Source organism: Lathamus discolor, chromosome 3 (assembly GCF_037157495.1).
Source record: "Lathamus discolor isolate bLatDis1 chromosome 3, bLatDis1.hap1, whole genome shotgun sequence".
NCBI classification, from domain to species: domain Eukaryota; kingdom Metazoa; phylum Chordata; class Aves; order Psittaciformes; family Psittacidae; genus Lathamus; species Lathamus discolor.
The window spans coordinates 102,906,239-102,930,620 of NC_088886.1; the positions used below are offsets into that span (position 1 = coordinate 102,906,239).

The 24,382-nt window shown below is 39.2% G+C and overlaps 1 protein-coding gene across 3 annotated transcripts in view; it reads right to left on the minus strand.

The window, feature by feature from the left end:
- Positions 1–24,382, minus strand: part of ANK3 (ankyrin 3) — a 384,128-nt gene that overhangs the window by 123,444 nt on the left and 236,302 nt on the right. For all 3 annotated transcript variants that reach the window (XM_065670855.1, XM_065670853.1, XM_065670854.1), the window contains exons 3-8: positions 24,189–24,290; positions 23,641–23,739; positions 23,108–23,206; positions 18,125–18,223; positions 13,568–13,753; positions 11,667–11,765 (exon numbers count right to left, since the gene is read on the minus strand). In XM_065670855.1, coding sequence (XP_065526927.1) covers positions 11,667–11,765; positions 13,568–13,753; positions 18,125–18,223; positions 23,108–23,206; positions 23,641–23,739; positions 24,189–24,290 — 684 coding nt within the window. The remainder of the gene's footprint in view (positions 1–11,666; positions 11,766–13,567; positions 13,754–18,124; positions 18,224–23,107; positions 23,207–23,640; positions 23,740–24,188; positions 24,291–24,382) is intronic.

The window sequence follows — 24,382 nt, forward strand, 5'->3', positions numbered from 1 at the left end:
CATTTCCTCAAAAAATGAGGTAAAACAAAAAGATGCTTAGCACATTAAACAAAAAGTATGCCAAGCCTCGTCCTTCCAGCGATGTAAAACTATGTGAACACTTAACTTATAATTTTTGAGTTGATTTCGAAATAAAGAGTTAATTTGATTTGATTGGGAGTTCACACTGGATATAATATGGGGTCAGTATATTACTGTATCAGCCACAAATAGGACAGAAAAAGAGAGGAGAAAAACAATTATGAGGAGATACTTTCTGCTTCTCCTCTGTTCTCAGGAGGAAAGATGTTACTGAGGTCAGAGGAAGAGAGAGGTTAATTCTAGTTTCCTGAGAAAATATGATAAAAGAAATAACTTTCACATCTTCAAGTAAAGGGTACTGCAGGTAATTCGGTCTGGAGGATCACCTAATTCCACCAAAGAGATTAACTCAGTCTAATAGACTTTAGGGCCCCCTTAATACATCAAAATAATTTAGAACTAATAAATTACTATATCGTACACAGACAAGAAGTGCCTTTTCTAACCATCAATAAAGAAATGGAAGAGGAAAGGACAGAATTACAAAAGGTTGAACAAATACATATCAAAAGTCTGGTTCTCATTCATCTTGACACTAAGCAAGATCAACCCAGTACAGCACAGGGGAGGGTATAAGTGCATAAGAGCGTGCACTTTGGATCTAATTGTTTGCCAGCCCAATTGTTCAAAGCTTCTGTTGCCTTAAATGAATGAGGCTTAATTTTAGACTAGATGGATGAGTGCTGACAGATAGATACCTCAACTCCAAAAGAGATGACTTCCACTTAGCAGTAAAGTTTAAGTCACACTGTTTGCTTGCAATGGCAGGGTGTGTGTTTGAAAATCAAAATATCACTTTCATGTTTAAAGAGAAGTCCTGTTCAAATGGCCTTCATATTTCTGGTTAGTACTGAAACTATCAGGACAGTATCATTCTCTCTCAGCTTCTGAGAGGAGCAAGCACCTTGGCTGGTAATGCTGGCAATGTAGGGAAATTCTCCAGCACCAAATGAGGACTGAGCTCACTTCTGCAAGATGGAGAGCTACCAATCCATCTTTCCTCTATTTGATCACCTGCCTTTATGAAAAACACATAAATTTAATGTCTCTAGGATCTTGAAGCCTTGAACTACATTTGGTTGAAAATAGGTAGCAAGTCTATATTAGGAAGAGATAGACAGACAAAGGATGTGATCACTCATTTGACAGAGTTTGTTAGGAAACAACAACCACACACAACTACCCTGAAATAATAAATTGAACAAGAGAAGTCAAGCAAATGAAACACTATATGCTCAGTGAAATACCTGTCCTTCTGGGTGATCACACTCAGCTCCCCTTTCCTGGGGAAAGAGCACTGCAACACTCTCTGGGAAGGAGGATGCATTTTTCACTGTACTCTACTAACCTATTCAGAGAGTTCATAAAAAGAATTAAGAGACAAAGAAGAAGAAGTGTGTTTTAGCCTTTTTAAGCCCTAAGAGCTCAGGAAAACACTGTTGGGAAATGAACAGAAAAATAGAAACCGGATTTTGCCATTTAGCTATTTGAGCTTTTACTGGTAGTAAACAGTATGAAGTAATAATTCTGCAGACTGAGAATTCTAACTCCATGCAGATGAAGAGATGAGTTATGTGAACGCTTAAATAATTGTACACTGAAGTTTAGGGCAAGCAACTTGCCTTTGGTTAACACTGTGTTGTGCCAAAGCTTAAAGAATTATACCTAAACATATTACGCATACGGCCCCTTCCTGTTTCTTATCTGACAAATAAGAATGTGAACTGAGAAGTGATTAAATCTCAGACATCATCATTAGTGTTTCTGATGACAAAATGTAAATTCAAAGCAATTCAAAATCAAGTTGTTTGTACATGTCACAAGACATTAGAAACAAAAAAAGCTTCATAATATGTGCAGCCTGCATGTAGGTTATTAACACTAAAACTGTGGTATCAGCAAACAATATAGCTGCCAAATGTAAGGTTCTGAATTCTTCAGTAAATCAACAGCATCTGCTATCTTCTCAGTCTATTTTTATCTGTTTGATCTTCTATAAATTTCTCCCTTTGTTCTTAAGATAGAATGGTAAATCAGGAAACTTTTGAAGATGTTTCCCTGCAGTAACAAAGCTGAAATGCCTTCAGAAAGTTGCCATTAAAAGATGAGGTTCAGATGCAGAATGTCTGTTGGCATGGTTCTTGCCCTCCCTGTTGAAATAACAGATGCTGGATAATGTCTCAGGTAGATCTCTCAACAATGAGATCTGACTTGCCATTCAACTTGAGAATTAACAAATTCTACACGGAATATGAGACCTAACTTGTGAGACTAGCAACCTAAAACTATGCAATAAATGCTCATAGGATTATGAACCAGCATGTAGCCTTTCCTCTCCCTCTTGGCAGATTTCCTGGGGTATATGACCTTCAGTACTCTGAAGCTTTATATAGCTCAAAGTGTGACAAATTAGATGCATGCAGGGTTGTTTTTTTTCTATTCCTCACAACACTGTGGATGGCTGTTTTACCTTTATCTCTATTCATTGTCTGCTGCAGCCACCACCCCCTCACACAGGGCCCATGCCTTCCTTTGGAGTCTCACACCATCCAAAAATATGGTGGGTGAAGAGTGCCCTGCTTTTATATTCAGTGGCTTTGCTATTGCTTGATCAGAGGAAATACTAAGCTCTTTCAGCTGCAGCTCTCTATCTACACCTTCTCGAGAAAATTCAAAAAACTTTGAGTTATCCTGTCCTAAGCAATAAGCCACCTACTCCTCCCATCTGAAATAAGATCAGCTCCCCTTTGACAAAAGGCATTATCAATCACAGTTCACAACAGTAGTCAGAATTACTCCTTACTATTACAAGTTAGCACGACAAATGGTTAGAAAGTCAAGCACAGTACATCTTTTAAGTTTTATTTTAACACATTTATAAGAATTCCCCCGGTTTCTGGTATGCTGTGTTGCCCAAGGGGATTACATCTCTCTCCCATTGGGCAGCCTGAGTTTACAAGCATAACGATAAGTAAGAAGGAAAGTAAATGTTTGCACTTACAGCAAATGGGTTCTGAAGTGTACCTTTAAAAAATAGCACACAAAAAACAGGGGTAAAACCTTCCTAGTCATGTGCTGCATTGTTTTAAATGCTGACTGACATTGGTTTAAATGCAGACTGAAGAGGTGGGCCTGTGCAAACCTCAAAGTTCCACAAAGTGAAGTGCAAGGTCCTGTACCTGGGTCAGGGCAATCCCAAGCACAAATACAGGCTGAGTGGAGAATAGACTGAGAGCAGCCCTGAGGAGAAGGGATTGGAGATGTTGGTTCATGAGAAGCTCAACATGAGCCGGCAGTGTGCACTCGCAGCCCAGAAAATCAACCGTATCCTGGCCTGCATCAAAAAGGAGCGTGACCAGCAGGTCGAAGGAGGTAATTCTCCCATTCTACTGGGTTCTCATGAGACCCCACCTGGAGTACTGTGTGCAGTTCTGGTATCCTCAACATAAGAAGGATGTGGACTTGTTGGAGCAAGTCCAGACAAGGGCAAGGAAGACGATCAGAGGGCTGGAGCATCTCTCCTGTGAAGACAGGCTGAGAAAGCTGGGGTTATTCAGCCTGGAGAAGAGAAGGCTCTGGGAAGACCTTAGAGCAGCTTCCAGTACCTAAAGAGGGACTACAAAGAAAGTTGGTGAAGGACTTTTTACAAGGGCATGTAGGACTAGGACATTGGGGAATGGTTTTAAGCTGAAAGCAGATAGATTTAAAGTAAACATTAGGAAGAAATCCTTCACTATGAGGTGGTGAGGCACTGCTACAGGCAGCCCAGAGAAACCATGGATGCCACATCCCTGGAAATGTTCAAGGCCAGGTTGGATGAGGCCTTGGGCAGCCTGGTCTAGTTGAAAGTGTCCCTGCCCATGGCAGGGGGTTGGAACGAGTTGTTCTTTCAGGTCCCTTCCAACCCAAAGCATTCTATGATTCTATGACTGGCAGATTTTTAGATTCAGCAATGAGAAGACTCGTTGTCAGCATTATAGGGACTTCACATTTCTCCTTGCTACCAATGTGAGAACTTATTTCCACCTCTGAGATCTCCTCCCAGCCACCTGGTGGATTGTAGTTTTAATCAGAAATAAATCACTTTATTTGATTAATAACCAAACCAAACCAAAAAACAAACAAAACATTTTTTTTTATAGAAATTAAATTTTCAGATTCACTTAGAATTTAGTATTCTTGTCCTTCTCAGTTCTGAAGTGAAAGCAGACTCTGGGAAGAGCTCAATATTGACAAGGTATGTGTGAATAAAACAGAAGCTGAAAATAGCCAGACTGCTAAAGAATAAATTTCCTATACAGTCTGGAAAATCCCTCTATCATTAGGGGTTTTTAAGGAAAGAGCATAATGTTGGTTGTTGGTTGTCGTACACTGGAATTGTCACCAACAACACTGCATGTATGTTACCGCTATTACCAGTTCCTGGAGGCATGGGAAGATTATGCTTTGCACATTAAGACTGTCATATGCAACAGTGAAGCTACATCAACATGTTATATATGAAAACACTCAGTGTTCTCTCCTGTATTTTTCTGCAGTTCAGAATTGGAACTATAACACAGCAGAGCCCCTGCAAAGTCTTCTATAGGAGTTACTGGGATCACCGAGACTTGGATAAGCCTTTCAGAAATTAAAAAAGTAGGTAGAAACACACGATCAGGCTCTTTCCAGGAAGCCTTACAACAGTGCATAGTTTTTCAGCTTTTTTCTCCTCTACTTAATGTTAGTAAGCCTTATATAGTGCTAATTTGGTTCTTGTGGGCTTACATACTTATCTTTCTTCAGGCCTGAGATGTATAAAATGAATCCTTTAAGAGAAGAAGAAAGAGGATAGCAATGAGCTGTTATGGCAAACTACAACTAGGGAAATAAAAAGAGCTTTTTCTTTTATGTTACTGTCACTTACATGTTGCCTGCTGGTTTTGATGGGCTAATGGTGTTCTGCTCCTCCACCTCAGGGCCATTATTAATGCATGTTGTCCTCACACCACCCTCTCAAAATTACCAAATCCTTTTTCAACCTTCCAGTAAGCAAACTTTCTGCAGGCAAAGCCCACTCCCAGTGGAACTGAGATCTCCTCTAGAATATGGAGCGCTGTGTATCAGGAAGGCTGTTCACAGGGTTGGATGAAGTTTTATGGCACAGTGACTAACTACTGCTTGCTTTGGCAAGAAAGATATGGGCAGAGGTCAACTTCATGTAGAGGATTCCCTTGCTACCTGAAACTTCCGACTTGCTCAAGTACAAAGTGGGTGGGGGGGTTATAGAGGTTTCTTTCAGCTGTTGCTCTGGAACCTGCAGAGAACAATTTGTTTCTTCCTTTCTAATCACCTTTCTTCTCAGAGACAGATGGAGCTTCAGAGGCATTTCCTCACCTGGGCTAGACAGATCTTTCCACTGGTAGATAATCTCAGACAGAAGAATGGTATCTGAAGACTCTGTGAACCCCCCTAAAATAGCTTTTTCCTAACCATAATTCACAGAAAACACAGCTTATTCAAAGCACCTTTCTCACCTTCCTGGTCTTCATAGCAGCCTCAGAGAACCAGTGCTTTGCACATTCCTGTTGCTGAATTAACACAGGGCAGTGTGGACACATCTCCATCGCAGCTGATTGCAGCAGATAAGACTGCCTGCCCTCCCTGTGCACTGCTCAGGGATACACACCCAAGCAAGGCCTGAATGGGAAATGGCAGGCAATCCGTGAGGGCCTGATTTACAGCAAAAAAATCTTTCTTGCACAGGACACTATAGGTATAATCAGACTGCTAAGGAAACTCTTTTTCCTTGCAATGACTGTTACTTGCTTTAGCATGTATGTGGATACACCTTCCCACATCCTAGATATTAAAGCGCAAGGCAGTCTAGACCATATTTGAAAGGATCAGTAGAGATAAAGAAGAAATTCTTTTGTGACCTGTCCTTTTTCTCCAGCATCCCACCCACCCTTAGACTGAAGATGACCTGATTCTGGTAAAGAAAGTCAAGCCCATGGCATGAAGTCCCTGCAACAGCATCCAACTCCAGAAGCAGCAGCTAAGATGGGAGCACAGCAGTTTTCACTATATGGTCACTGTGTGCCAGCAACAGATCTCTTGAACTGAAAACCTGGAACAGGAGAGCCCACTTGGTAGATTTAACTTCTGATACTAATCACTAGGTTAACAGTTACAGACGATGAGAAGTAGACAGCAAATTTATTGAAACTCTAGGTAATGGACCAGGTACGGTTTGATTCAAGGGCTAATGAACAATATTTTTATTAAAATAACAATTTTTTTTTGTGTTGAAAAAAATGATTAAATAGATTGACTTAAAGGTCTTTGGCCTTCTGTCAGTTTGTAACTAGGATTTATCCACTAGGATTTATTCCAATGTCAGGTGCCATTGCCAGCAAAGAGAATGGTACCTGGAATTGCTGGGATCCTTCAAAACCCAGGTAGTGACTGCATCCACTTTTCACAGTTTGGCTAAGAAAGGAGACTTACCTCACCCTCAGTTACCCTTTATTCTCTTCCTCCACTTCTCTAGTCCATACATGATTGCCTCCCAGTTAAATAAAAGGGAAATACAGGAAAGCTATGAAGGGATTTCTTTAGCTTTGACGGGTTTCAGAAAAGCATAGGCACACACATGAAAATGTACTACAGAAAACAAAGATGATGAATAGAATGAAATGCCTGTTACTTCTACAGTGCATATCCTGTCGGTAACTGTGGCAGGTTTATTGCCAAGTTTGAGCCCAAGAAATCAAGCAATTTGGAATGAGTATTTTTCCTTCATTAGAAAATGGCACACATCCAGCCCAACAGGAGATCTTGTTTCACTTGGACACAAGTTCTGAAGGTTTTGGACCTGCCTCCCTGAAAACAGGTAGAATCAGGGGAACCACAAGGCGATTTACTGAAATGATCTCCATTCATCCCACGCGGCACTTTCTATGTTATGTCATCTTCCCTGCACTTGCAGCAAGGCTAGAGAAGAAAGCGTAGACACATAAGCACTAATGAGATTCAGTAGAAGAGCTGACATGAAGTCAGTCACTGGGCTAGAAGAGCAGAAACCAAAAGCAGGCATATTTCCAACCCTACCAGCCTCCAAGGTCAGCAAACACACAGGCTGGCAGCCACTGTAACACCTGCAAGAACTCCTGGACCTATGCCTATTTTTCTTAGATGCAGTGAAAGAAGGGAACACGTGAGTATATGACAGCTGAGAGGCAGGCAGGTGTATACCCGTGGGGGTAAGGGTAGCAGCTGCTACTGCATCTCTCTGGGGACATCATTTAACTTGCAGTACAGCACCACTGCTCACCTCCTCCCCACACACCAAAAGCCACCATGAAGCTCATGTCTTTCCCTGCCTTCCTTGTTGGAAGCACCTTCTTCCCTCAGGCCTCTCAGAAATGCACTGAAAACACAGCAGCTGAAGAGATCTCCTTCGCCTCAAGTCTGCCCTCCTTTTTCTTAAGTCTTTTCCACAGCTCCTCTTTTCATCACACATGCCCTTGTCCTTAAAGCCCAGAGTTTTGTCTTCATTCTACACACCCATTCACATTTTGTCCACCTTTCCCTACGTTCACTGCACTGATGGTGGGAGCTGGCGATTTATCCTGGCTTCTCACAGGCATGCATGTTGCCCCTTCCACACAAGTATCTTTTGTTACCATAATCTTCTGCTCTTGTTGAAATCTCTCCACAGAACTGATATTTGGCTAAATAGTTTAAACATAAATTGAGACATAAACAAATAGTGTTGATTCATATTCATTTGAAAAGAACAAAGGAAAAATGGTTGGTGGTTTGCAAAAGCACAAAGTGCATCTGACACCCCCATCCTGAAGTTTGCTCTTTGTACTTTTGAAAGCTGCAGTACATACATGTAGTATGTTTGAGATGGGTTACAGCCCTTCCATATCTTTTCTCTGTTGCTTGTCATAAATTGTCAACAACTCAAACAAGGACCCTTTTTCCAGAAGGGAGACAGCACATCCTGGATATTGTTTGCAGAAATTAAAACAAGAGGCAATGAGGTGGCGGTGGTCCATGAAGCTGTATCTGTTGGTCATTTTTAGGACCTGTTCTAGTAGTATGGGTAATACATCTACCTGTTTTGCATTTTGGGGAATCAAGAATCAAGCAAGAGCTCTGTTACATGGTGTTGATAATTGTACTTTACATGCAACTTATACTGGTGCTCTGTTTGCCTACAGATTCACTGGTCTACCAGAATCTAATTCATCTTTCTGTAAATCACTTTCGTTACCTGCCATCTGATAAGCACTAAAGAACAAAATTCAACCCCATATTACTGTTATTTATGCTACAACTCCTTCTGTCACTACTACTTTTTCTATATTGGCAACCACCATACAGTAGAGATGTACTACTCTGTAAGAGATGTGCTCCCTGCATGCCCCCACCCAGCTATCACAAGCACAAACAAGCTGTTCAGTGCTCCGAGTCACAGCATCAGCCCACTGCTCTTTTGGGCTGATGCCACTGCATCTGCCCTTCCCTGGCTATCTGAGCAGGCTGCCTTTTGTCTCAGGGAGGGAGAACCTGGAATTTCCAGATCTTGAGGAAAAGGGGAGGATGGCCTTATTACTTTGGGTGTGGTCTCCATCAGTGCCCCTAATCCAGAACAGAGGTGGCTGCTGAAACCTAAAATTTATTATTTGGTTAAAATAAGCAGATGACGCTTAGTGGTACTGGTACTAAATGCTGCTAATTGCTGATGTAATAGCACTGCTAATTCCTAATCTTGGTTCTGAGTGGGAAAGAGTGACCCAAAACCACAGTCATCTTTGCTCCTGTGACTAGAATCTATCAAATAGGAATACCAAAGCTTGTGACAATTTGAAACGCCTTAATTTTCCAATCTGGTCAGTTTAAGGACTTGAGAATATGAGGTCAATGTTATTAGTGAAAGCAAAGTGTGCTTCCCAGAAACCTTTAACCCCCAAATCTATTCTAAGCTTGTGAACTTCATATGGATCTAACCTACGACCCCTCTCTTGCCAATAACATGAAATACATTTAGTGACGAATGTGATTTGGAAAACATAGCTTCTGGGGGGTTACATGAGAGTTGATGCTTACCTTTGATACTGAGCTATCAGCTTGAACCAGTATCTGCTAATACTATTCTCACCAGCATTAGTAGGTACTGGATCATGAGTTACAGCAGTGTCTTTTAGCTTTGGGAATTTATCCTCATTAATAAATCACTGAATGATGTTATGTTGCATGAATAGTGGCCAGTACCAAAACTTCTGATCTGCACTTCCACTTACAGTTTAAAGAAAACATTTTGGGTCTGTCTTTGTTCAAAGTGTCTATTCCCACTCTATCACACCCTGCACCAACTCATCCTAACAATTACAAACAATCTCTAAAAAAGAAATATTCAGTTGTTTTGGGGTTTTGTGTTTTGGTTGGTTTTTTTTTTGGGGGGAGAGAGTGCTGAATGTGACAAGTCCTACAAGAAAATAAATACAAAGGAGCTGTTGAATTATCCATGCCACATAATTCCCTTAATAATTAAACACTATCTTGAATACACACTGAAATTTTTTTGCCTTTTCTCCTTTAATTGAAAGGTTGCTTCAGAATCTCATTACCAATATTTAATATCAATTATTAAACACTTATTAAATAATATTAATTATGAATACTTAATAGTAAATATCTAAAATTCTAAACAACATTTATTATTATTTATGACCACTTTATACCTATTTACTCTTACATTAGTATTTGCTTTCAGTTTGGATGCCTCTTGCCCCCTTAGATTTTTCTCTTTATTGTCCTAGGGACCGCTATCACATCTCCCTGGCTTTCTTTTGGTAAGATCTGGTGAGTCAAATTCTTGCACAGACTCGGGTTGGTTTGCTGTCATTTTTTGTTTTGTTTGGCAGGGTTTTTTGGGTGGGTTTTGTTTGGTACTATGGAATAACCTGAAATCACATTTGCTTTTTGGGGCTTTTTGGTTTTTTTAAACCTTATCACACACATAACCCGGTGAACAACTACTATAGACATGTCTTCCCTTTTCTTGGTTGGTAGATTACTGCAGAAACCAACAGCAGAAATATCTTTAGCTAACTTTGACCTGTTTTCTAGTACAAGTTTCAACACATTTTCACATTCTGTTGCATACTTTCTGTACTGACAACCATTCCTGGCTGTGTGTCAGCAGAAATTCCATAGGCATATTCATACAGCCCAAGCCATTACTGAAGAAGCTAAGAAGCAAACAATTTTTTTTAAACTTCCTTAAAAAGTTCTATCTCCAGCATTTTCCATTACTAATCTATTTTAAATGTTAGCCCCTTTTCTATTTATCTGTATGCACCTAATTATTCTCTCCACTTTTCCCCTCTTAAATCTCTATATACTTCCATGGCACTTACTCAGCTTTCTGCCCATACCCTCTCTACCCTACCACTCTCTAGCCCTCTGTCCCAGTTTATTAAATTTCGTGTTACCTCTGCATTTGCTTTTCTTTTGTGTCTGTTCTTATGTCTGGCACAATCTCTTTCCCTGCCCTTCATATTACTGTATCCTTGTTCATATACATTTATTTATTTTCTTGCCCTTTCAATGGTATATAACTTCCCTCTGCCATTTTCTGTCCTTTACACTTCTGCTTACATTTTGTTGTTCCCACATCCTTCTAAGCCTGACCACACTCCTTCACTCAGATATTCTTCTATGGTCTTCCAACAGACCCAACCCGTGACAGCAGATGCAGTCAAGCTTTGTCCCAGGCTTTGAGATGAAGCCCTGCTGGCACCAGGCTTATCCTTCCTGCCTGTGGAAGGATGGACCCACTTCCCAAACAAAACAATGCACCTAAAGCCACCCATCAGCTGCTCCCCACCCAGGCCAGAGTGAACCAAGGAGGCCCCAGGAAAGACTATAATGTTTTCCTCCTGGCTCCCAATACTTCTTCATACATCTAAGGAACTACCCTGTCCCTCTGTGGCCTGTGTCGTGACTTCTGTGCGCAGCTTACAGGGTCAGAAGTGTTAGTTCTCCCACTCTTGGATGGCTTCTGCCATACAGCTCCCATTATCAACCCCCCTCTATTTCTATACCTCATTTCCTTTTTTTACTTCTCCAGTTTATCAGAGCTCCTTTCGATGATACATGGAATTAATACATATTAATACATATTATCTGACTCTCATATATGCGTAGAAGGCACAGCTGCTTTATTCTTCAGTACACCTGCACTTTATGTTCATTGGAAGCGACTGCATATCGAGGACAATTTGTCAGGGACAGCACTCCTGCCATATGTTAAAGCTACATGTGGAAGCATTTATATCACTGAATCCCAGGCTAGCTTTTGCAACACTGTAACTATGAAAGGAACAGACGTTTTCTAAGGTGAGGACTAGAGCTCAGGTTCAGTTCAGCAGCCCAGAGAAACTCCCTTTGCACCCTATGATAGCGGAACAAGACCAGGCCAGGCCCCTTGGCTGGCAAGAGCAATGTGCCTTTCCACACCTTGGTGGAAAAAAGTGTTTCAGAGTGATAATTAAGCAAGCTAAACATAACTAAGATTTCACACTTACCCTTGCAGTGAAGTCCACAGCAGCACCCCGATTCAACAGCAATGTAGCTACGTTGATGTTTCCATAGTGAGCGGCTATGTGGAGAGGAGTGAACCCACTCTGGAAAAACAAAAGAAAACCAATAGATACTGGGTTTTTATATCTCATTTCTACTCAAAAATTTGTATCACACCACTGACAAAAGCTAGTAATAGGAGTATGCTGCAAGTCACCGTTCCAATTATGTACTTGTTTTCACTCACTGACATTTATTTATAGATTCTTAAAGAGTCTAAATAAAATCATATCATATAATCATAGCTACGCAGGAGGGAAAAAAATTAACATAATTATTCTAGAAGACCAGATATAGGATAAAACTTTCAGTTATTCCAGAGAAACAACAACGAAACATTTGACTATTAAAGCAATGATCTGTCTTCTATAAGAAATTAATTTCTAACTAGAAATATCTCGCTGTTACTGGTATTATGTCAGTCTTGCAAGTCAAATCTCTTAGAGATTCTTTGCAGAAGTTCAGATACAAATAATTTAATGACACTTGCTAACAGTTTTTTATAAATTTAAAGTAGATGCAAATGAAAACAACATCAAAGACAACTTTAATTATTAATATGGACTTTTTTTTTCCAAGGGTTAGTACCATGAAGATCAGTCTCCCACTGTGGGCAATCACACTGGGTTATGTTCAGACACCACAAGTTACCACCCTAATTAGAAGATGCGTTACTGATAAAATCACTTCTGCAACTTATTTTCATATATAAGTAGTTTCACTTCTGTTTAAAAAAATGCTAAAACATGCAGCAATTCCATCAGTCCTGCAAAATATGAATCCTTATGGGAACTAGATGCATTTCTAAATTGTTAGCAAGCCATGCTAGCTGCCACTGCCTTGCTTTGGGAGTTTTGCAGGTATAAAATCACTCTCAGATCATTCTATTTGCTGACACCATCAAGGTAAGTGTCATGCAGAAGCCTATAATCAGACCTGGATGCACAACAGGACAGGGTTGTCTGCAGCTCTTAACACATCTGATAAATATATGCTTCATAAGAAACCCTGAAAACTCCATCTCACACAATATGGCTTTTTTACGATGGCAGTTAGTTCTCAAGAGTGCTTACTCTTACTTTTAAACACTAGTTTCAGCTGCAGAAAGCCCTGGTGTCTAAACTACAGTCTTCTCTAGCACATGCTAATTCATTTCATCTAAAGCAGGTATCTATCCTATAAAGGGCGATGCAAAAAGGAGGAGGAAGAAATGATGCAGGAGCACTAAGTCATGGAGGAGTGATGATGCATATATATATTTATATATACCTCTGTTGTTCTATTCACCATCATCTAGGTTAACACATTTGGAAGCAAAGAGGGGGAAAAAATGAACGGTTAGTTCACCACTGGTGATATGGATGCAAAAAGCTTCATGATTGCCACGTGGCATAGCAGCTCAGATGACAGCACAATCTGCACACAAAGGAAGCTCGACTGAATGGAAGCTGAATGATTATTTTGAATGTTAATTGTTACATGTTTACCAAAGTTCTTAAAGTAGCAACTGCACAAATAACTCATCAAATAACTGTACAATACCTATAGCACCCCACATGCTAGTGTCTTCATTTCAGTAGTTTTCATTCTCAAGATAATAATTATAATATTTCTCGTACTCTTTTCCACCTGCAAAGTTTCTACAGGAGAGATTAACTCCAATTTAAACAAAAGGGGAGAAAGGGCAAAGGAAGCAAATGAAATGTTATTCTCAATCACACATTAGAAGAGAAAGTCATGAGTAACTCTGCAGCAAAATACTTCACACTAAGGGAGGTCTTCACTGAATGCAATACATGTGGTCAGCACTTAGTAACATCAAACCGTTTTTGTTTTTACAACTGACCTTTGACTCCACATCAGCATTGTGGTCGTTCTGTAGGAGCAGAGCTGCTGCCTTCGTATCGTCCTTGCGAGCAGCGATGTGAAGGGCAGGAAGACGAACTTTTCCCTTTGTATCATTTTCAAGCAGCAGTGAAACCACCTGGTCATGACCTTGCTGCAAAGCTACTGCCAAAGGCGTGAAACCATCCTGCAACATATAATGGGGACTCTCAACACATGTTCCAAGCTTTCCAGGGGGTGGAAAGGGGAAGGGTAAAGATCTCAGCATTAGTAAAAGTACTCCCTCAAACTCAACCATGAAGTGGAAATTGTGCAAATTAAAAGTACCCTGCAATGACACTGAAACTGGGGTAAAGTGTTGGTGAATATTCTGGCTTTGACCCCAAATGCTCAAAACACCTTTTTATCCCTCCAGGTTTAAACATAAAATTATAAAACACAAGCAAATGAAAATGACTGGGACTTGAGAAAAAACTGTGAAATTACTCATGAACTAGCAGTTACCTAAATAAGTATGTGTACAGTAAGGTGTATAATTATATAAAAATGGATAAAAGCTGAAATATTTAAATTACAATTGTTAATGATATCTCTGTAATAAATTATTATCCATTTCTCCCACAGCTACAGGTTATAATCTATGGGTTTTAAGTGACAAAAACCACAACTTGACACTTCAGCTCTATCCTCTGATATATTTTATATGTGCATTTGAAACCTAATAATAGTTGAATTTGAATACCATATTCTCTCAATATATCAATTATTTTACTATAACTTCCTTTTAAGAAAATTTATATAGATTTGATGGAAAATCCTCTTAAAAGTAGAAATTATTTCTTTTCAGACTAGCAGATAGCTAAACTAGTGCAGAAGAAAAAAACGGAAGATTTTTGTTCAGCAGATTTCTGAGTGGATTCCTCAAATACATGAAAAGGACAGTCTGAGATGTTTTTGTAATTTCATTTTTATGGATTTTTAGAAAACCAAAGAATGAAAGAGTTGTCATTTAGATTCTGCTCCTTCCCAAACATTGAAGTGGCATTCCAATCCAGGAACACATTGAGCTTTGCCCAATAAAATACCCATGAATCAATCACTCAGAAAGTCACAAATGCAAATTGCTCTACTTGGGATATTTATTTACTACATTTGACTCTTGATCAACACATCCAAAGCTTATACTACTAAACTTCATTACAGTTCAGTGATAAACACCTTCTTTGAGTTTTCAGCTACTGCTGTCACAGTGAAACTGTATCAGTGTGAAATAAAAGTGCAGCAATGACACGGAAGAATGCAGATCCTCACCCTACGTCAAAATTGCAGAGTTCAAGTGTTACCTTTTTGACTTCTGGAACTTCATAGAATCATAGAATAGTTAGGGCTGGAAAGAAACTGAAGATCATCAAGTTCCAACCCCCCTGCCATAGGCAGGGACACCTCATGCTAAACCAGGGCACCCAAGGCTCTGTCCAACCTGGCCTTAAACACTGCCAGGGATGGAGCACTCACAACCTCCCTGGGCAACCCATTCCAGTGCCTCACCATCATCACAGTAAAGAACTTCCTCCTTACATCCAATCTAAACTTCTTCTGTTTAAGTTTGAACGCGTTGCCCCTTGTCCTGTCACTACAGTCCCTAATGAAGAGTCCCTCCCCAGCAACCCTATAGGCCCTCTTCAGATACTGGAAGGCTGCTATGAGGTCTCCACGCAGCCTTCTCTTCTCCAGGCTGAACAGCCCCAACTTTCTCAGCCTGGAAATACCTGAAAATAACTTAACAGAATGTTTTCAATCAGGAATCTCTCTCTGTGGCTTAGCAAACAAAGAGCACTCAATTTAGGAGGAGAAATAGGAGTTCTGAAATAGAGCATTTTTTTTTCAAACTTTTGGAGGGGAAAAAATAAAAATAAAAAAAAAATCGCTGAAATTTCTTGGGTCCTAGCAAGCTTTTTTATTTATTTATTTTTTCCCCATGATTTTTTAAAAACTCATTTAACCACAACCTTCCCCTTTGACTCGGGCTCACCACCTTCAGTAGCAGGTCAGGGCTCTGGGCTGTGGGGTCCCCAGGCCGTGAGCGTTTCCTGGGGTGAAACAAGCACGTAGCCTCAGACTGCAAGCAGGGAGTGGCACAGGGTGTGAAAAATGCTGTGTGGCTCTAAAGGCCAATATAACCCATGAGCACCCCCACAAGAGGGCTCTGGTAATATAGCTACGCTGTACCTGCAGAAACGGAGGCTTCTCCCTGGAAAAACGCAGAGTGCGATAGCTTGCACCTCAGCGACCCAAGATGCTAGCTTCTGGGTCTATTTATACAGCAGACAGCAGTAGCTGTCACAAGGAAAGATTGATTTAGTTCACAAAAAGAGTTCACAAAGAAAAGTAATTTAGCTATCTGCAACGTTTGTTCTCATTGGTCTTTCTCATCTGCTAAAAATCCTGCTAAAAGTAATGTCCATATATAAAAAAAAATAATATTCTAGGAATGCATTTTCTCCTTTTCTTTACAGAAAAGGGAGTGGACAAATGGTGAAAAGAGCACTTCATTTCAGTTCCAGAACAGCTGCCATCCACTATACCTCCGGTTTCCTAACTCTGATGAGAGCTGCCCATCATTTCAGTGTGTGCAGAGATTACTGTATAAAGGACAGGCAAACTGCAACAAAGGATATTAACACCAACAAGAATGCATTTTCACCACATGCTCTGTGGAGATGCCAAGTCACAAAAAGCAATTGCAAGCAAGTACCTTGATGTCAGTACTAGAATTAGCAACTGCACTTCAAAACATAAGGCAAAGCCTACTCCAGGAAAAACAAACAAACCCACAACAAAACAAAACCTCCACAAACTAAAAACAGTGTAAAGAAAATAGTTGGTTCTCTTTTATTTAGATTAAAACACCTTCACTAGAGTTTTATTTTTAATGACTATTTAGCTAAGTGGCACTTTTTTAATAACAAAGGTTTTTGCACTTATAATGATACATCAGATTTATATGAAAACTTGTACCAAGAGAAAATAAGAAAGCACCCACAACCAACTATCACAAACTAGTAAAGCAATAAAGGCAACACTGTTTTGTAGTCTGGTACCTTCAAGGAATTCTCCATGGATAAAGTTAGATTACACCTTAACATCAAGCTGAGTCGGAGAAAAGCTCGATCTGCAGTGACATCCAAGGCTCAGGGAAAAAACAATTCAAAAAACCCCCAAAACAAACAAAAGAAGCAAGTACCTATGCATTTTTTTTATTTTTCCTTTTTTTTTTTATTTTTTTCTTTTTTTCTCAGAAGAATCATACAGCAGCATGTATATTTTCAGAAGTGTGAATCTATCGCACATATGTGGGGGCCCCATGACTTCATTGTTTCCAGTTTTTTACACAGAAATGGAAATGTGAAAGCTACAACTTTGAATTGATTTTCCATATTTAAAATATTTAATTTTGATATTTCTTGGCTTTCATATTTTTAAGCATTTCCAGAAAGTAATTTCTGGTGCACACTTCCAGTTATAACTAAGTTTTAGTGATTTCTGAAAAAATAATTTTGATCAATTAGTCATTAATTTTTTACAGCGTTGACTTCAGAAGAAAAAGATTACACACATACACCATTATACAGGGATGCCATGAGGTACAGTGATGCAATAAACAAATTTTGCTTCTTTTTTTTTTGTTTTTTTTTGTTTTTTTTTTTTTGCATTTTTTGTTTAAAAAGTAGAATTTTTTCAAATAAGCATTATTTCCTTCTTGGCAACAGTGCAAATAGAACAATCATAATTTAATATGTATTAGAGAGAGCACATAATGAATTATCTTTTTTTTTGGTAGCAAGATCTTGGAATTAAGGCAACTGAAAATTCATCAGACTGAAAACCTATCTCAATGTAGTACATTTACAACTATTAATATATTTGCTATTTTTTTTCCTCCCAGATTGCCTTTTTTTGAGTTAGAATTACTTTAAAAACAAGAAATAAAAAGTGTTCTTCTAGAAAGTTCAGGGAACTTTCATCTTTCTGTCAGCTTGAAATTATCAGTGCAGGACCAGATGGAATAAAAAGGTGCGACAGAGAAGATACCAACATGCCAATAAAAGCAGTTCAGAAAACGCTCCAAGAAGTAAGTAGCCCTGGGTCTTCCCTGGTATCAACAGCTGGCTCCAAAGCGTAGGTACACAGTTGTTCTTGCTTTATCGCTGCCCTCCACATTATTCACTATTCTTAATGAAAGCTCAGAGAACATTTATATTATGCACACAGCTTCCCTGTTAGAGCACTTAACCCAGAAGTTTACTAGTTATGACTAAGAACACATCTATTTTTAGAACTGTTTCTAGTTAAAGTTATTTTTTATTTTAGAAATGGAAAGAGGTGGTTTACATCGCTGAAAAGACAGTAACTTAATACTAATTAGAACACTTCATAGAGAGAACTTTTTATTGCTCTTTAATTTTGTATTTAAAAGACTAGTTTGATATAAGGTGAGAAGAATCAATGCTGAAGCACATTTTACTTTGGTCATAAAGTGTGAAATTCAAAGTTTTACCTCTGTGGCAAGGCTTTGACTGGCACCATTGTCAAGAAGAAACTTAACAACCTCCAGGTGGTTTTCTTGGGCTGCCATATACAGTGGAGTGAAACCATTCTGAAATAAGAAAACAAGAGTGTAAACACTCCACAAACATTTCACAGACCTGCTAACCTCAGGTAGATTAGGAGGAAACCAAATAAACTGTGTGCTTACATGCTAGATAAGGGCATGATCTCCCCTGATTTAAGTGAAGATAGGAGAAGGGTAATGTTATTTAAAAGGACACAGTGGAATATTTCAACTGACCAGACACAATTCCCGCAGCTGTGCAAGAATACTTCCATTTATATCTGTTGCAAAGTCAAACTAAAAACCCATTTGGACAGAGTATTTGGTAGAGATAAGTTATGATTCCCAATAAATGCAGCCAAGCAATGGAAATGCAAAATGGTAGAGGAAAATACAAGTCTGTAGCAAAAGCAAGGGCAATGGATCTTCAAAATACTTTCAATTGTTTTCCTCTTCTTTCTGTTAGCTTTGACTTCTCTTCCACTTGTGCCAATACTTATGCCTTTTGTCTCCCCAGAGAGCTGCCTTCTGAGCATAGCCTGCTTGTGGTCACTGAACTACTTCATATTTCAGGCACCAGAAGATTTCAGTAGTCTGAGATGGAGGCTTATCAGTGTTTCCAACCACATTAGAGCACTTCTCAAATTATGCTTAAGAGAGTGATTTCAATCAATGCAATACAAGTATTAGAGTCTGGAGATCTTAACTCATTCTTTGGCAAGTGCTTTCCTCTTACAGTCAATGCTTTTGTCTTTGCCTGAACTGTATACAGCTCACAGTCTTTCAGGAATTGAACATTTGGGGGCTAACATTAAAGCAATGTATTTTTCCATATTGTTCTAAGCATTTCTGAAATTCAGAAATTCACAGCATTAATGTCACTCACAAAACCAAAACAGAAAAATGCAGTAATGAAACCTGCCCTGGGATCAAGATACCTCTAAAGGAATTTACAAAAGTTGCCGATTTGCACCTGAGATTGCTTGGCTTTCATACAGCACTGCATGTCCCTCAGTCCAACAGAACTGTGAACTAGTGATAAACACATTTTACAGTAAGAACTTAAAACACCCATATACTATTGACTGAGCAGGTTGGTACTGTTGAAGCAACCAAAGCAGCATCAGCAATAAGAGCAACAATCCCTTTCTCCTCTGATCTACCACGATATATGTTTTACCCTTCATACTCTAGCACCACTGTCAGACATACCACTTCTGGATTTTGCCTGATCCCTTTCCTTGTGGTACCACACGGATGATGATGCTATTATACATTTGGCCAGGAGGCCACTGAGGTTTCAGTGGGCCCTGTCTTTCTTGGTATCTTCTAGATCTCATGCCATTAGCATTTCTGTGAACCTCAGATTTCTTTAAAGTAAACTTCATGCAAAGCTTCCCTCTCCAACTACTCAGTCCTAAGATACTTCCAGACATCTCACCCTACCACACACCACTTCTGGTGATTACACCAGAGGGTTGGGAGGACAAAGTTGAAAGGAAATACACAATAAAATAGGTGGTCAGGGGTAGTTAAAATTAATGGGGAAAACAGGAGAAAGATTTCATCTGGCCTAAATAATAGGTAAGTTCAGGAAATGCTTCCATATAACTGGGTTTTGCTAAGAGTGTCAGCACTGTTATGTCTGCAACATGGCCAGCGCACAGATTTCGGCAGGGTGGAAGTTACAGGGGGAGCAGCTCAGCAGTTCAGCTAGAGCAGTTAAAAGGACACTGACCTAGATTTTGCAGGAAACCAACAGAGCCAGAAATGAGCTGAGGAGAATTTGGCTATGTATTTGCATCAAAGAAAAAACATCAACGTTCTGGGCTCTGGAGAGATGGAGGAAAACCATAGCCTAAGACCTATAGCAGTTAATTTTGGCTGAGTTATAGTAGCTGCAGTGAAAACAGCGGAGAGACATCTGACTGTCACAGCAATGTGGCAGAGTTGCAGGGCACACGTCCAACACAGAGCACACAGGAGAATGCGGCTGACCTGAGGCCGAGTGTGCAGGCTTCACTGACAGCAGAGACAAATAGGAGGTCAGAAAAACAGACAGTTGGAGAGAAAATGGCGTGAACTGTTTGTTTGATCCAAGAGGAACTTTACCATCAACAAGACATTGAGCAGCTGTTGAAGCCACATGTTTACAAGGCCTGCACAGCCTGCAAGGTCTGTTGATGTTCCAGTATTTTGATGATTTGGTCTCTATTCAGGAAAGCATCCCTACAAGCATAAAGCAGGCTTTGAAGTTCTACTGGAGCGAAAGCCTAAAGTTAGCAATGTGTTAATGCACTCTCCAGAACCAAGATCTAACTGTTTAGTTGCGTACAGTCAAAAGTCTGATTAACAAAAAACAAAAAGAAACCAGAAAACACCTGATAAGGTACCTAATATGTCATGTTACAGGTTATTTTAGTGAACAGCAGTCTGCCATTTTACTCCAACATTTCGTAGCACACTCAGTTACCTATTTACTAACTCAGCTGGAAACAAAGATTATTTTTCTTTTAGTTTCAAACATTTGCATTTAGAAATGAAGCAGGAAATTCTACCTAATAATTAGTTTCAGGAAAAAAGTTAATAGGCAAAAATTCTCAGAGCAAGCATTATTAGCATTTGGAGACAGAAGAGAACTTTTTCTCCTATGTTAAATTACCGTATGGTTTTCTACATCTTTTCCCCCCATACTTTTTCATTCGCTCTTTAAAAAGGGGCTAAAACCAACAGAGAGCCACAAGCCTAAGGAAAGCATTGTCTTTCATAGTAATAAATAGCCCTTAGAGGAGGTACAAAATTCAGACTTAATAAAAATTAACTTTTATTTTTTAAGACAGGAATTTTGGGTAAAGAAGGCCTCTCATCGCTAAAACAGTGTAGATCTGTTACCTTCAATGGATGAGGAGATAAAATCAAACTCGTAGAAAACAAGGCAAACATAAAAAATAAAAACAAAACTAAAATAACTTTGGCTAGTCTCTTTGTGGGCACATAAAATTCATCTGAACTTTATGCTAAGCTTTAGGAAGGCTCAAGTGATGCTCAGTACCACAGACAAAGCTGATCAAGGGCCAGTTTGACAACAGGGAGTTCCAGGGACCTCCCAGAAAGACTAGTCCCTGCTTGGGTATCTCACTGCCAGGTACTAGTATGGAATGGCAAATATACATGTCTCTCAAACAAAGATGTCAAAGGCTTCCTTAAAGGAGGAATAAAATTAAAATCTTTAAAGCTCATATATTAGCAAAATAATGGTAATGTGGCAAAACCTTGGGGTGTATGGACACTGCAGTTATATAAGGTGTTTACAGTCTCTCATTATTTTTAGTTTTAGGGCTCAATACACAAGTTCTCAAACACAAGCAGAAAAGATCCTTTCAAAGCCATCTTCATTTCTTGAACAGAAAATCACTGAAAATGTTTCTGCTTTGTTTTACTTCTCAACAGTCACAGAAAATTTTACTGAAAACTGCTTTTTGTTGTTCTCCTTAAATTCAAGTTACATGGTGCCTGGAACCAAATGTTATTGTATCTAGCTAGTATCAAAGAGTAAGAAAGGAGAACTGAGCCACAGGTGGAGGAAACATGAAATTCACATCACAAGCAACTCATATCCTTGAAATAGACTGTATTAAACATTTTGTTCATACTATTTGTGAGCAATTAAAAAAACATATTTCTTTAAAATGTAAATTTTTTAATTTCCCTTTTTTAACAAACATTTTCTATCAAGCCCATATCTGTATAATACAGAAGAACTGCAATACTGGGCCAGATGAGAAGACCGTCTCATAATCTGATCCTGTCTGTGACACTGCCGGCCAGCCAGCCCCTGAGCAGGGAGAACAGGAATGGGGCAGGCATGAAGGACATGTCCCATGGCACAGCCACCTACCTGGCCCTCAGCATCCTGTGGTTTATGCAATTAACTAACCAGAGTTTTTCCCTGTTTCATTTTACTGCTTTGCTCTTAAATCCAGCTGTTTTCCCTAATTTCAAATTTTCTATAATTGACCTAAATACTCATTCAAAGGACTTGACCAAATTTAATAGCTCTGCATATACTTGTAGCACAGTACCTCCTTGTAGAAGGAAAGGGGATGAGCTCCATTAAGCCTGAGACACTGAATTATGTGAAACAGTACCCCCTTCCTTTGAAAAAAGTTCTTTCCCACTCTCCTGTTCTATCAGTTGTCTCTTCTGACTCTGCAACAATTAGCAGCTCCTAGGACGCTGGGGGATAGATCTAAGGCTCAAGGTTACATGCTTTGCTGTGCTGTCTGTTACACAACCACAACCAGTATCTTGCAATCACTCCTGGATGTGCCTCCACATTCTTCATCGCCTAAGTTGTGCCCCTCTGTGGCTTCTGGACAAGTTAAAACACATATACTCTGTTGATGAATGAGGTGGGCAACTCAGTTAATTTCAACTGATGGTTAACATTGTATTTGGGAAAAGACCCAAAGATGACCTTGGATTTTACTGCACTGTCATGTCTATGGGGAAAGAAAAGACTTGATATGTCCATGATGCCTCTTGGTACCCTCTGACCACATGGCAAAGGGTAAGGCAGAAGTCGGACAGCTGGAAGCATTTAAAGTTTTAATCACATGCTGAGTTACAAGGTGAGAATTAACTCAGCACTACATTCACTAAAATGCTGGCTTCAGTAATAAAACAGCAGCTGTGTGTTTAAACTCTGTCTTTGCACCTGTTGTCAGCTACCTATGTGTGTGGAACAACCAAGAAAGAATGTTTCTTAATATGCTCAAGGGATTACATTCATTTTACTGACTCCATCAAACCCTGTTTTCATGATGAGATCTACAAAATATACTTACTAACATTATAATTTATAAAGGAAGAACGTTTTTAATGTCAGCAAAGTTTCTGATAGTACCAAACAGAGAAATATTACTCTACCTGAGACTGTGCATTGACGTTGGCCCGATTTGTAACCAAGACTTTGACTACTTCAGCTTGTCCTGCAAGGGATGCTATGTGCAATGCTGTGTTTCCTTTCTGAAATGAAAGAGAGTGATATTTGAAAAAAGTACAAAACCTGAGCCTGAATACATGACAACACTATCAAGAACATATTCCACTTTAAAACATAAGATTTCTAGCAAGAAAAAATACTCTTACTGGATACTTCTAATGGGTAAGTTATTCTAGAAGACATGGACAGAAACAAAGACAGGAATTTTCAATTTGTTAAGTAAATCTCATCCCTTGTAACCTATGACATTTACTCTATATGAACATTTACTATATATGACTATATACAACATTTACTATAATCTAAAAAGTTTCTATTAGATAATAATTGAAGACTACTTCACCAGTGGAAAATAGGCAATTACTGCTGCAGTAATGTCTGCTGCAATCAGTTGGCCGACACCTTATGCCCATGCCATCATTGTGAACAAGAGAACAATTAGATAGGCCTGACTGACCTTTGTTGCTGCATCAACACTGGCACCTCGCTGTATCAGTTCAGAGACAACTTCCACGTGTCCTTCTTTGGAAGCGAGATGGAGAGCATTCAACCCATTCTGATTCAAAAAGATGAAAAAAAGGAAAGCAATGGGAAAGACTGACAAAGGTCTTTCCAGCATAGCAAACATATCAAGAGACAATTTATCATATCCTAGTGAGAGGACTGCTTCTAAAAATTACTCTTATATAAACTTCACAAGAACTGTATTATAAGGAAAGAGTATGAATTAAGTCAGGATATACTAACTCTGGGGTCTCAAGTTTGGTGTGCTGTCCCATGATCTCATGTAATACAAATGGAATGAAAGATAACATTAAATAGCACAATATTGTGAAATGGTGTCTTGGTAAAGGGTAAAAAAAAATAAAAATCATTTTTACTAGATAAATATGACTCATCAAAAAACACAAACATTATCATAGATATGAAATGCAAATAAAGAGAGATTAGAGAGGTAGTGAGACAGGCATTTATTCAGCAAATCTGAGCAAAATATTCTTTAACCTGATTTGAAATGTTGATGTCCACTCCATTTTTTAAGTAGTCGAGGGCCTTTTCCAAGTTGCCAGCTCGAGCAGCTCTCAGGTAACTTGCATTTGCATCAGACTGAAACAAAACCAGAAAAAGTCCCATTAGAAATTACAGCACAGTATAAAAATATAATCCCTTGGCAAAGTTACTACTGATACGACATATTG